The following is a 12,964-nucleotide window of genomic DNA, read 5'->3' as shown; positions in this document are numbered from 1 at the left end:
TTTGTTTTTTTGTTTTTGTTTGTGTGTTTGTCTTTTTATTGATTATGTAATAGTTGTACATATTTTGGGAGTACATGTGATATTTTATACCTGTATACAATGTGTAATTATCAAATCAGGGTGATTGGGATATCCACTACCTCAAACATTAATCTTTGTGTTGAGAACATTACAGTTCTTCTCTTCTAGCTATTTTGAAATACACAATCAATTATTGCTAACTATAATTTCCCTACTGTACTAGCAAATTCTAGAACTTATTCTTTCTATCTAATTGTATTTTTTTGTGCCCCTTAACCAACTTCTCTTTACTTCCCCTTTCTTTCCTAGCCTCTGGTAACCACTCTTCTACTCTCTATCTCTAAGAAATCCTCTTTTTTTAGCTCCCACATGTGAGAACATGTAATATTTGTCTTTCTGTTGTTGTGCCTGGCTTAGTTCACTTAACATAATGACATCCAGTTCCATCCTTGATGCTACAAATAACCAGATTTCATTCTTTTTTATGACTGAATAATATTCCATTGTGTATGTGAGCTGGGTGTATATGTATGTGTGTGTGTATACACTCACACATACACACACACATACATACATACCACATTTTCTTTATTTGTTCATCCCTTGATAAAGCCTGGACCCAATTTGTGATCCATCCATATTAATTGTCTCCATCTCCAAATTAAGCATAATGCCAGTAGTGCCAACCTTTCTAGTTAGGACAAAGGAGGCTAGAGCCAGAGAGTACCCACTATCTTGAAGTACATGGGAAGCAAGCATTTTACCCCTTTATCGGGAAAGGATAGAACAGTCCCAGACTCTTAGTTCTCAAGATTGTTCACACTGATTGGACATTCTGATTTCTGAAAGTTTGCCCTACTACCAAGCATTATATTATACAACAGACTGAAGTGAATTTATTATACTCAGAACAGAAGTGCCTAAATGCAAAGGAAAATAACTTAGGAATAGTATCTCATTTGCATCTCACACCTTCCAGGGAAAGGCCGACAGTAGTATCTTCTCCATTTTATACATGAGGAAACTGGGACTTAGAGTGCTGTGCTGCAGAGCACATGGCTGAGCTAGTGACAGTTTTGATAGTTAATGTTTGACCACTTAGGATGAGAAGTGGTCCTCACTTGTACTAGCTGCACAGTTCTAGCTTTCAGTCTTGACACAGGTTTTTAAGAGTCCCAGGTTCAAATTTGAACTCTCTGCTTATACTTAAATAAATGCACTTCTATTATAAGCATTGCTTCTCTTGAGCAGTAACTTTTCTTATGTGAATAGAAAAGTATTTTCATATCCTATTTACCAAACCTGTCTCACCTCTCCCAGTAAAACTCCCAGTAAAAATAAAAAATTTATTTTTTAAAAAAATAAATAAGGGCCGGGCAGTAGCTCACATCTATTATCCTAGCACTCTGGGAGGCCAAGGCGGGAGGATCACTCAAGGTCAGGAATTTGAGACCAGCCTGAGCAAGAGCGAGACCTCGTCTCTACTAAAAAAGATAGAAAGAAATTAATTGGCCAACTAAAAATATATGGAAAAAATTAGCCAGGCATGGTGGTGCATGCCTGTAGTCCCAGCTACTTGGGAGGCTTAGGTAGAAGGATCGCTTGAGCTCAGAAGTTTGAGGTTGTTGTGAGCTAGGCTGATGCCAGGGCACTCTAGCCAGGGCAACAGAGTGAGACTCTGTCTCAAAAAAATATAAAAAATAAATAAGGAATTAGTTTAGGCCTAGAACAGGTACTAAAGAAATTTTTAGAATAATATCTTATATTTCACTTCCCTTTTGCTATCCTTTCCCCAATCAGTGACTTCTCTGTCATCATGTATGTAAACTAGTGGTCAATTTCTTTGGAATCTAACTTATCACCATCTCTAAAAGGCAAACTCTTCTGCAGATCAGTACTACTAAAGACTTCTGAACATGTTTTAAAGTATGATTTGAATATACAATAGTGATCTCTTTACAACTGCTCTGACTCACACAAAGCCAAATACTGTATGCTAATGAAGGGAAATCAGGAAATGGCAAGAATTAAGTAAATATTATAATTTAATCCACATAGAAATGAGTTTCAGTATTGTTTCACATTATATCATCTGCTGTTTTCTTTTGTTATTGAGGGCATTTGTCTTCCTGAGGAGCTATGATTGTTAAACATAAGTTTTTGTGCTTTAATTTGATATGCATTTCTTCTGTTTAATAGGATTTCAAGTTTATTTAACATCCTCCAACACATTCTAAAGAAACTATGTAGGTAAGTATATTTTGGACATTTACATTGGTATGTCTGATTTTCTTAGATGCAGCTAACCTAAAGGTGCAAAAATTATTGTGTCAAAGTTGAAATTGTAAAAATATAAATTTAAAAAATAATATGATAGTATCTGACTTTAATGAGCTTACAATTAGATTTTCCTATAAGACTATTATATTAGTTTCCTAATGCCACGATAGCAAATTTCTTCTTAACTTAGTGGCTTAAAACTACAAAATGTATTCTCTTTATCGTTCTGAAGGTCAGAAATCCAAAAATCTCACTGGGCTAAAGTCAAGGGGTCAGCAGGGCTGGTGAGACTCTGAGGAGAGAATCATTTCCTTGCCTTTTTCAGTTTCTAGAACACTTATATTCCTTAACTTGTGGCCCTGTCCTCCATCTTCAAAACATATCACTAGATCTTTGCATCCACATCACATTGCCTTCTCTTTTGTAGTGTCTTCTGCTTCCCTTTTATGAGGACCCTTGTGATTACATTGGGCCTACCCACATAATCCAGGATAATCCCCTCATTTTAAAATCCTTAATTTAATCACATCTGTGGAATCATTAGATGTAACATATTCTGAGGTTCTGGAGATTAGGATGTGGATGTTATGGGGACCATCATTCAGCCTACCATAGCTATATTGTTTTAATTTTCAGGATAAAGAAATATAAGAGCTAGTGATCAAAATCATTGGTTCTATGACAGATCTTGGAAGATGGATTCTCCACCTGATCATTTTTTAAACTCTTTTGTTATGTGAACTTTTACATTTCTTCTGTTACATTTCTTCTCTTTTACTAAAAGATAAATTTGAAAATAATTTAAGAGTCTGAACTGAGTCAAAATCTCAGAGTTCTGGTTCTAACTCCATTTATTATGCAACTAGATGTCAGTATCCTTATTTGTAAAATAATAATGTCAAGTGCAATAATGTCCCAAGTACTTTTCAATGATTCTATGACAGGATTTTTATTTTATATATTCTGTTCTTCATGTGAAACATAATGCTTATACATGAAATTTGCCAGATGCTTTTTGAAATTTTATTATCAGTATTTAGTTTCTATATCAGTTTTCTATTGCAGCTATAACAAATTACTACAAAATTTGTGTTGTAAAATAACATAAATTTATTTTCTTGCAGTTCTGTAAGTCAGAGGTCTAACAGGACTCACTGGGTTAAAATCAAGCCATCACCAGGGCTGCATTCCTTTCTCTAGGCTTGGGAAGGATCTGTTTCCTTGCCTTTTGTAGCTTCTAGAGGCCACCCACATTCCTTGGCTTGTAGCTCTCTCCCTCTGTCTTCAAAGTTACAAAGGCAAGTTGAGTCTTCCTCAAATGGCATCACTCTGACCTCTTCTACTGTTATTAATACATCTCTCTCTGAGTCTCCTCTGCTTCCCTCTTTCACATTGAAGGGCTCTTATGATTAACATTGGGTAATCCAGGAAAATCTGACCATTTTAAAGTCAGCTGATTAGCAACCTTAATTCAATCTGCTACCTTAATTCCCCCTGGCCATGCAATGTAACATAGTCACGGGCTCCAGGGTTTGGAATATAAACATTTTTAGGAGACTCTTATCTGCCTGTCACAATTTATATCTGTCTATGTACATTGCACTTGTATGGCACTTTTAAGATAACTCCTCCTTGGAGTGTCTCTCATTCTCCATGAACTAGATATAATTCCTCTGTAAACCAAAGCTTTCTTCATACATGATTTTCAGCCTTTGAAATGTTATTTATTCCTACCACCAAATCAATTATTATTTATTTCTTTATGTGGAAATAAGAAAGTGATTGGGGAAAAAAATTTCCCAGAGGATAGAATAATCCTCTGGACCTCCTTTGTCAACACCTATTACTTTTCCATTAAAAAAAGTTAATGCAAATGTAACTTACTAGGTTTGTAGAGAGATCTATATAGCTAAAGTATGATTAATCTTTAGTTTTAATAATATATTGTGGGAAAGAACTTATGTTCTCCTTAGCGCATTTGCTCCACAAGAGTATGTAATCCCAAGAAATCATGGTGTATTAATCATAACCTTTTAGCTCTTTGTAATGGTACATTGAATCCCTGAAAGCTTTCTATAAAGGAAAGAAAAATGTGGATTTGATGTTTGACATGGCTGATTATTTTGACAGTAGAGGATTGTGATTAAGGATGTGGCCTGTGCAGTTCAACTGCCTGGGTTTATATCTAAGTCCTACACTCTGAACTTTGGGCAAGTCGCTTAGCCCAAATTTGTCTCCTTAATATTATGGCTTGAAGGTTTGTTATGAGGATTTAATGAGAAAATGGATATGAAATAGCACTACAATAGTTAGCTCATGATATTCAATACCTGTTAGCTGCTATTGTTTCTGTTATCCTCATAGCAACTCATATCATATTATGATTGTTCAGTTGACTGTTCTTTCCACTTTATTTTAAACTACTCAATGTAGTGATCTCCATTCACCTATCATTAGGTTCAAAGTAGGCACAATGTTGAATGAATGAAAATGCTGTAGGAAGACTTTTCAGTATAAACGTCTGTTGTCCATGGATTAGGGAATTAGGCATAATACTTGTTTCTCATTAGGCATAATACTTGTTTCTCATTACATGAAATCTTACAAATTGACATATAAAAGTAAAACGAAAATGACCAGATATTCTGAACTTCGGGATACAAATTAAAACAACTGTGTAAAAGGCAGGAAAATAGTTTAAAAGACTTTTAAAATATTATTTGGTCATAAAAATAATTTTAGAGGTGGTATTCTATTCCCATAATTGTTCTTGGTTTTACTAATAGATAATGATTAAGAAAATGCTGTTGAATTGATGCAATGAGCCAATGAGTTTCATTGTGTGCATTTAGCTTGCAGGAGGGTTCCTACTTGTTGTCTCATGCAGCAGAAGATTCTTCACTCCTGATCTATAAGACCTCTGATGGAAAAGTTACTAGAACAGCATATAATTTGCATAAAACACATTGTGGCCTTCCTGGTGTACCTTCTAGTCTGTCAGTTCCCTGGGTCCCATTAGATCCAAATCTCTTATTACCGTATCATATCCATCATGGAAGAATACCTTGTACTTTTCCACCCAAATCACTGGATCCTACAACACAACAAAAGGTAAGATCCTTTTTGAAATCGAGTGTTCATTATGTTGTTTCTTATTTATCTATTTAACTGACTATACCATATTTCAACCTAATGTCCACATTTGCCATATTAATCACAGTATCATTCTAAAAACTATATCCATAGGAAAGGTGTATGCTCTGCTGAGTTCGCTCTTTATGTCAGTGGAACTTTTTACTTTTGTAGAGTTTATAAGTCAACTAAAGAAAATTCTTTTAGCTTGCCCCATAGATGCATGGGTAAGGCATCCACATAGTTAAATCCCCATATTCCCATGAAAAGCAAAGTTGTATTTTTAAAAATTTTTTATTTATGTATACTGTTTAATTGCATTAACTATTTGAGGCAATTTGTAGAAGAATGCATATAATAAAAGCATGATACTAATATAATTAAAAATTGATAAGTAGTATATATAAAAATAAGGCAAGTTTTAGTGATCAGTGAACAGAGTGTGGTATTAAAAATACAACCAAACAATTTAAGGACTAAATTGCATTTTGCTAGGTATTGTGTAACTCAGTATTAACCCTTCCCAGAAATACCAGTTGAATGACATTTCTCTATCTGAAACTTATAAAGCATGGCTATATATAGTCTGGACCATGTCACTCATTCTTTATCTCATGTAAGAAATTCCAATTTGAGTTTAATTGTAGGAAAAGTTTTGCTCTCTATAAATGAATCTGAATGTCTAGGAAACAAAAATTTAGTGTATTTTCCTTACTTGCTGCCAAAAATTTTTGAATCAAAATTATTGTCTGAGTTCTATAATCCCAGTATTTTTGCCCCAGAGCATATTTCACTTGTGTATCCTTTGGGTTTTCTGTTCTTTTTTCCCTTCTATGTTTATACTGAATTAATCTGTAACTGTCCTCAAGTCCTTTTGAGAAATAGCTGGAATGCAAATGCTGAGGATTTTTCAATAATTTATAATGAACAGGGTTGTTTATGTTTTTCAGTTCTCCACCCTAATGTTACTATTTAGGAGTATCCCTTTAGAAATGAGAACTCTTGACACATTTTAGCTTTGGCCAAGAAAGTATAAATGTGGTTAACTAGTTGGCACAAGGGAAAGAGTAGAGAAAGTTGTTAATATTTAAAGCTCTTTTATCTACAATTTTGGTTGGATATTTCTAGTTTAAGTATTGATTTCTATAACCTCAAGGAAAAAATTTTTTCAGTAACTTAAAAATAATGGAACTATTTTTGAAGTATCTATGTTTTTTCTAGGAGAATGATCTCAATTTAGAAACTACTGATTATAGTCTCTTACCTATAACATACAATTCTGTGTGGGAGTCCCTTATTCCTTTTTAGTGGAAATGAAGAGTTTAATACCTTGGCACTGAACAACTTTAGGTGAAAGGAAAAATGTATTATGTTTGTACAAGGTAACTCTAAAAAAAAAGAAATGAGTAATATTCTTATACCTTCCATATTCATATAGAGTGACACTAAAATAATATTGAGTGCTTTATGCTTTGGAAATACTTCAGTGATTTGATATTTTTAATTACATGGTCCAAAATGTGCTTTAGTACAGTAAGAAAACAACTTACAATCATGTTTTACTTAATGATGGGGAATATACTTACACAAACCTAGATGGTATAGCCTAGTACACACATAGGAAGGAACCTTTTGCTCTCCTAGGCTACAGACCTGTGTAGCATGTAACCGTACTGAATACTGTAGGCCGCTGATTTGCATATCTAAACATAGATAAGGTGATACATCACACCAGGACGTCACTAGGTGATTAGAATTTTTCAGCTCCATTATAGTCTGATGGGACCACCTTCATACATGCATTGCATTTTTTACCAAAACATCATTAGTGCATAACTGTATTTGAAAAGGAGAGATTCTATATATTCAGGGTTTGGCCATATAAATATAAAGTTTAACAATTCAATTATAGGTATATCACTCAGCACATACTGATTTATATATATATCTATATATATCTTATATATACACACACACGTATTTTATATATATGTAATTTTTTTTTTTTTGAGAGACAAGGTGTCATTCTGTCACCCAGGCTGGAGTGCAATGGTACGAACCTCTAACTCCCCAGCTCAAACAATCCTTCTGCCTCAGCCTGTAGAGTAGCTAGGACTAATAGGCATTGGCCACCACGCCTGACTACTTTTTATATTTTTAGTAGAGTCAGTCTCTCTTTTTGCCCAGATTGGTGTCAAACTCCTGGCTTCAAGGGATCCTCCTACCTTGGCCTCCCAAAGTGCCAGGATTACAGATGTCAGCCACCATGCCTGGCCAATTTGTATTTTTTAAAATGCTTCATGCATTAGTATGGAACAAACATTTAGCGAGTTTGTCCAGGACCAGGTTCTTGGACAGCCCAGCTTTCACTAGACAATTAGATAACTAATATATTTGATTTGATATAATTTGGAAAGCCGATAGAAAGTTTTCAGTGATGATCTGCTCACCTCCCCATAATCTAGGCCTATATTTGATAGTAATTACCCTATCTTCCTCCCTTCCACCTAGCCAGGCCATAGGAATGGGACTTTCCAGTCTCAAGCCAGGCACAGATAGGGATCTAGTGTTAGCAGCAATGGGTAAGATCAGAGAAACCAAGGAAGTAAGTCCTGTATGAAACAGAAATTATCTGCATATTTTTATGGTGTGAAATCTCGTAACACAAATGTTTTTACCTCCAATTTGATCTCATAGTGGTAGTTTCTAGTCCATTTGAACTCAAATCTCATTCTGGTATACGGCCTTTGGCACTAAGCCTGAGAGATATCTGTGTCTGCCTCCCTGCTGCATCAAGCAGATATCATATTGAAGGGTCCCATTAGCTTCCTGTGCTACTGTTGACTTCCCCTTCCAGTCCTTTAGCAGCAGTTCTATACTTATCCCTTTTCTCCTTCTGCAACTTGTATAATAAGTATTCATTTTGCATGTGCACTCACTCACACACACAATCTTGCAAGAGAAGTTTTCAAAATGCTTGTTTTTCTCAAAGAATACTAGATACAATTAGTGTGCTCAGTACACCTTTATAGGAAATGCCAGCTGAGTGGGAGTGGTATATAGATAATCTAAAAATCACAGTACTTTTCTAATCAGTATGTTATAAAAGTTCACCAGATTCATGAAGACAGACTGGCAGACTCAGATCCCTACTCAGCTTTGTCCTTTTTAGTCATGTAATTATAAACCAAAAAGTGCTGTTTTAAGGAAACGGTAAATATTAGGTCAGGGAAACTGGAGTCTGATCCATTCTTAGTGAGCTAGCAGCCTCTTAGAGCAATGCCAATACTGTTTCTCTTGGGGTAGGAATATGAGACAGTGTTTTTGGATTTACAGTGTCACCCATCACTCCCAAGCCTGGAATTCACCGGACAGGATATGAAGAAACAGAAAGAGTACAAGGTGGCTAGGGAAAATAGAGGCAGATGGGGACAGGTTCTGTGGAAATGGTTTTAAGCTACACAGCTTTAGTTCTTCTCTGTAAGGTCTGGCTTTCTCTGTCACCTTGTTAAAAAACTTTATGCTCTCTCAGTAGCCAAGGAGGTGACAGCATTTCCAAATCTCATCTGTAATAGTGCTACAATTAACAAGGGATTGTGTCCTAAGAGCAGAACACGTCTCCCCTGGACTGTGTGAGCCGAGCGAGGGTGAGGAAGGGTAGTCATGAAGGCGGAACCAGCACCACAGCGGTTCTCCCCACACCCCCAACCTCCCTCTTCCCCTTTTCTCATCCTCTATATTCCCCTTCCATTTTTTTCCTTCTCCCTTTCTTATTTCTTTCTTGCTCTTCTCTGTCACCCCTTCAGTTTTTCCTTTCTACTTGTATTCTTCTCTTTTCCCTTCCGTTCTTTCTTTGACCTTTATTCTTTTTTCCTCTTTTGTCTTGGATTCTTCTTTTTTTCTTACTTTGTCTCTTCATTTTCTTTCCTTATCTTCGTCACCTTCCTTATCTTATTGTCTTTCTTTTTTCTCTATAGAATTTCTCCTCCCTCTTTACCAGCTCTGACCTTCTCCTTGTATTTCCTTTTGCTCTGTTCCAGTTTTTCATTCTTCCTTTTTCTTGCCCTTCAGCTTAGTTATTACAAACACATTGCTCAAAAGGCCTGCCCTTCCCTGTTTCCTAATTTAACATTTCAGCCTCTTCTAAGTGTAATACAAAGAGTGGTTTCCCCATTCACTTCTCTCCATGTACCCTGATCTAGCCCCTGCTCTGATTGCTGTTTTAATATTTAGTACTTTAAAACTATGTGAGATTAAAACTTGTTTAGAAACAGCCAAGTAGCTGGAGATTAAAATTATTTAAGGGATCATTCCCAAGGTGATTAGTACATGTGTGGATAATACAGAGTTGACTTCATGTAGGTATGTTGTAACTACATTAAGCTAGTCTGTTCTTTGCTTCATCTGTTAGGTTGGTGGAACAAGAATGCCTACACGCAGCCACAGGAATCCAGTTTCCATGGAAACCAAAGGCAGTTGCTTGCCTGCTCAGCAAGTTGAAAATGAAGGAGTGGCTTCAAATAAAAGAAAAATAACTTAAGGACTGTACCGTGGAAAATGAAATTTCAGAAAAACGAATTACAACAATGTTTAATTTAGAAAAGTTTGAGGGGAAATATGCTTAAAAGATCAGTAGGCAAGAGGAACATTTTTCCTATAGTATCCTCAAGAGTTCTTAGAGTGCCTTGAAAAAAATATGTTGGCCATGTGAAGAATGTTTCAATCAAGTGGAATGTTATGCTCTTCGCTCTTAAAATTTTAGGAGAATATAATCTAGATGTTTTAACATTATCCTAACAGGGAAACATATTAAGAAGAGACATATTTTTACATTAGACCTTTTCTAAAAATTATAAAGATAAATAATTTGTTTTTTTTTTTTTTTCAGGAACAACTCTTATTATTCGTTATGTTAATAATTTGAATTATATATTGCCAGTCTGTTGAGACTAGCTCAAAAGGTTAACTATTACCATTGTCAGATGTAATTATGAGCATTGTAAACCTTGTTTCTGACTCATTTTGACAGTTGTTACATACTACTTTAAACTGATGATTCTTGCAGGTTAATAAAGTTAATACCTTTAAAAACTTGGTGAGATTCCATTGCAGAAGCCAAAAATAAAAAAACTCCCTGCCTCTGAAAAGTTACAAGTTATCATTTTCTTGCTGGGTAACTATCAGTTTGTTTTTTTAAAAAGTTTGTGGTGTAACAGATTTAATGACCAATGCTTCTATCTCTTGGTACAGATTCACACTGAGTGTTGAAATATACTACTGAAAGCAGAGATGAGTATATTTTCCAGAAAAAAATTTCATTGTTCAAACAACAAGGTTAATATGTTAAAGGATAAGCTATTTTTTCTTCATTTACACTGAGTAAATTTTCCAGGACCACAGATGAATTCAGAAAAGGGCATAATCAGCTGATGTTACTGTAGCAAATTTGGGCTTAAAAAGGAACAAACTTTAATTTTTAGAACCCTGTTCTTTAATGAACACTAAAATTTTCAGAAATAATGTGTGTATTTCGTAAAATACAAGTTTGTGATTCTAGGCAATATTTGCTTTGTTTTTGAAATTTTTTATGTGTTCTATGTTAATATAAGAAATTAAGCCTAAAAATCTCTTGAAAATATTTATCTTCTTCAACCAAGTTTGGTTTTGTTTTGATTTTTTTGGTTATAGGATATTTTTAAAATTATTTAACAAGTAATTATTAGTAAAAATAGTTTTATGTATCCAAATCTATTATTTCCTTATCCTGACATTCCCTTTTTTAAAACACTGAGATTTTTTTTTTTAAGTCACTTATCCTAGAAATGTTTTAGTTGTGAATCATTTGGCAATGAACCAAGGGAGAGGCAGGGATTTTGTTGGAATTTGCTCTTTTAGAAGCTGACAATGGGCTGGGTGTGGTGGCTCAGGCCTGTATTCCCCAAACTTTAGGAGGCCAAGGTGGAGGATCACTTGAGTCTAGGAGTCCAAGACCACCCTGTCTCTACAAAAACTAAGAAAGTTAGCTGGGTGTGGTGGTGTGTTCCTGTAGTCCCAGCTACTTGGAAAGCTGAGGGAAGAGGATCCCTTGAGCCCAGGAGTGCCACGCTGCAATGAGCTATGGTGGCCTCACTGCACTCCAGCCTGGGCATGACTCTGTCTCAAAAACAAACAAACAAAAAAAAAACTGGACAATGATTGCTTCAGACTTCTGACTACCAGAAAGGTTTGGCTTTCATTATTTTAACATTACTTTTTTACATAGTAAAATCTGTGATCCTACAAGTTATTATTTTGAAATTATCTTGGCCATATATTTAGATAACCCTGATAATATATAAAGCTAGTTTTCCGCCTGTGCATAATGAAGCCTCTTTTTTTTTCCATATATTTGATTATGCCTTACATTTGTTCACCATTAAGTAACAAACACCTAATATTGTGCCTATTATGTAGTTGCTCAGTAGGTATAAGTTGGATGCATGAATAAATGAATGTGTAGAAAGGGCAGATTTTTTTTTTAGGAGCTTACATTCTAGTGGAGAACATAGTACTGATCTGTGATAAGTACTATGATAAGGTAATATAAGAAAGTCATCCAACCAGATCCTTGGAGTTAAGAAAGGTTTTCTGAGATAAAGCTTGAGCTGAGTCTTTTAAAAATGAATAGGAGTTATAAGGGGGAAATGAAAAATCTTCCACAAAGAAAGAAAGCAGCATATTTAAAGGCCAAAGGTGGCCAGATTGTAGGTTGTGAGTGGGGAGATGAGAGAGAAAACTGTAGGACAAAGACAAACATGCCATGCTAAGACATTTGAATTTCTTCTTGTGCATTGTGGGAACCAGTAGTGAAGTTTAATAAGATAAATGGCATGAACAGATAGGTGACTGAAAAGGCTCCTGTTGGCCATTAGTCTAGAGAATGCAGTGGAGCTAGGAAACACTGTAGGGAGAGAAGGAGAAGAGTTGGGAGGCTGCGTTGTAGTAATTTTAAAAACTGGTAAAGGCCCAGAATTAAAGCAGTAGGAGTAGGGGTGGGCTCAAGTGATATATAAGAGAAAAAAGACTTGGTTATGTGGTTGGTAGGGAGTATGGCTTCCAGATTTCTCATTTGGGATAATGGGCAAATGATAGTGATGTTCATTGAGAAAACAGGAGAAGGAGTGTGGTTAGAGTGGGAAGAAAGTTCATTTGAGGTGTTCATTTCCTTTAACCATTTCTGCTTTTGGATTTGGGGTTTGGATGCTACATTGGTTATTTATAACCAATTTGCTGTGTATTAAATTACCCTAAAACTTAACTACTTAGTACAATAAACATTTATTACAGTTTCTGGTGAATCGGGAGTCCGAAGTGCAGCTTAGCTGGGTCCCTCTGGCTAACGGTCTCATGAAGTTGCAGTCAAGCTTTGGCTGGTGCTGCAGTTTCTAAAGGCTTGATTAGGCCTAGAGCATGTGCTTCCAGGAAGGTTCACTCATAGTATCGGTGGGAGGCCTTAGTTTCTCATTAGTTGTTGGCAGAAAGCCTCAGATCC

The 12,964-nt window shown here is 35.5% G+C and overlaps 1 protein-coding gene across 2 annotated transcripts in view; it reads left to right on the top strand.

Moving 5' to 3' along the window:
- The window catches only part of ICE2 (interactor of little elongation complex ELL subunit 2), a 52,277-nt gene extending 41,414 nt beyond the window's left edge, over window positions 1-10,863 (top strand). The window contains exons 13-15 of one of the 2 annotated variants that reach the window (XM_076004436.1): window positions 2,221-2,271; window positions 5,154-5,412; window positions 9,845-10,863. In XM_076004436.1, coding sequence (XP_075860551.1) covers window positions 2,221-2,271; window positions 5,154-5,412; window positions 9,845-9,973 — 439 coding nt within the window. In that variant the 3' untranslated portion in view covers window positions 9,974-10,863. The remainder of the gene's footprint in view (window positions 1-2,220; window positions 2,272-5,153; window positions 5,413-9,844) is intronic. The other variant, XM_012782989.2, reaches the window with a different exon arrangement.
- The last annotated feature ends 2,101 nt before the right edge of the window (window positions 10,864-12,964 follow it).

This window comes from Microcebus murinus, chromosome 6, assembly GCF_040939455.1.
Source record: "Microcebus murinus isolate Inina chromosome 6, M.murinus_Inina_mat1.0, whole genome shotgun sequence".
NCBI lineage: Eukaryota > Metazoa > Chordata > Mammalia > Primates > Cheirogaleidae > Microcebus > Microcebus murinus.
Note: the sequence above shows the minus strand (reverse complement) of the source record. Positions and strands in the feature narration are given on the sequence as shown.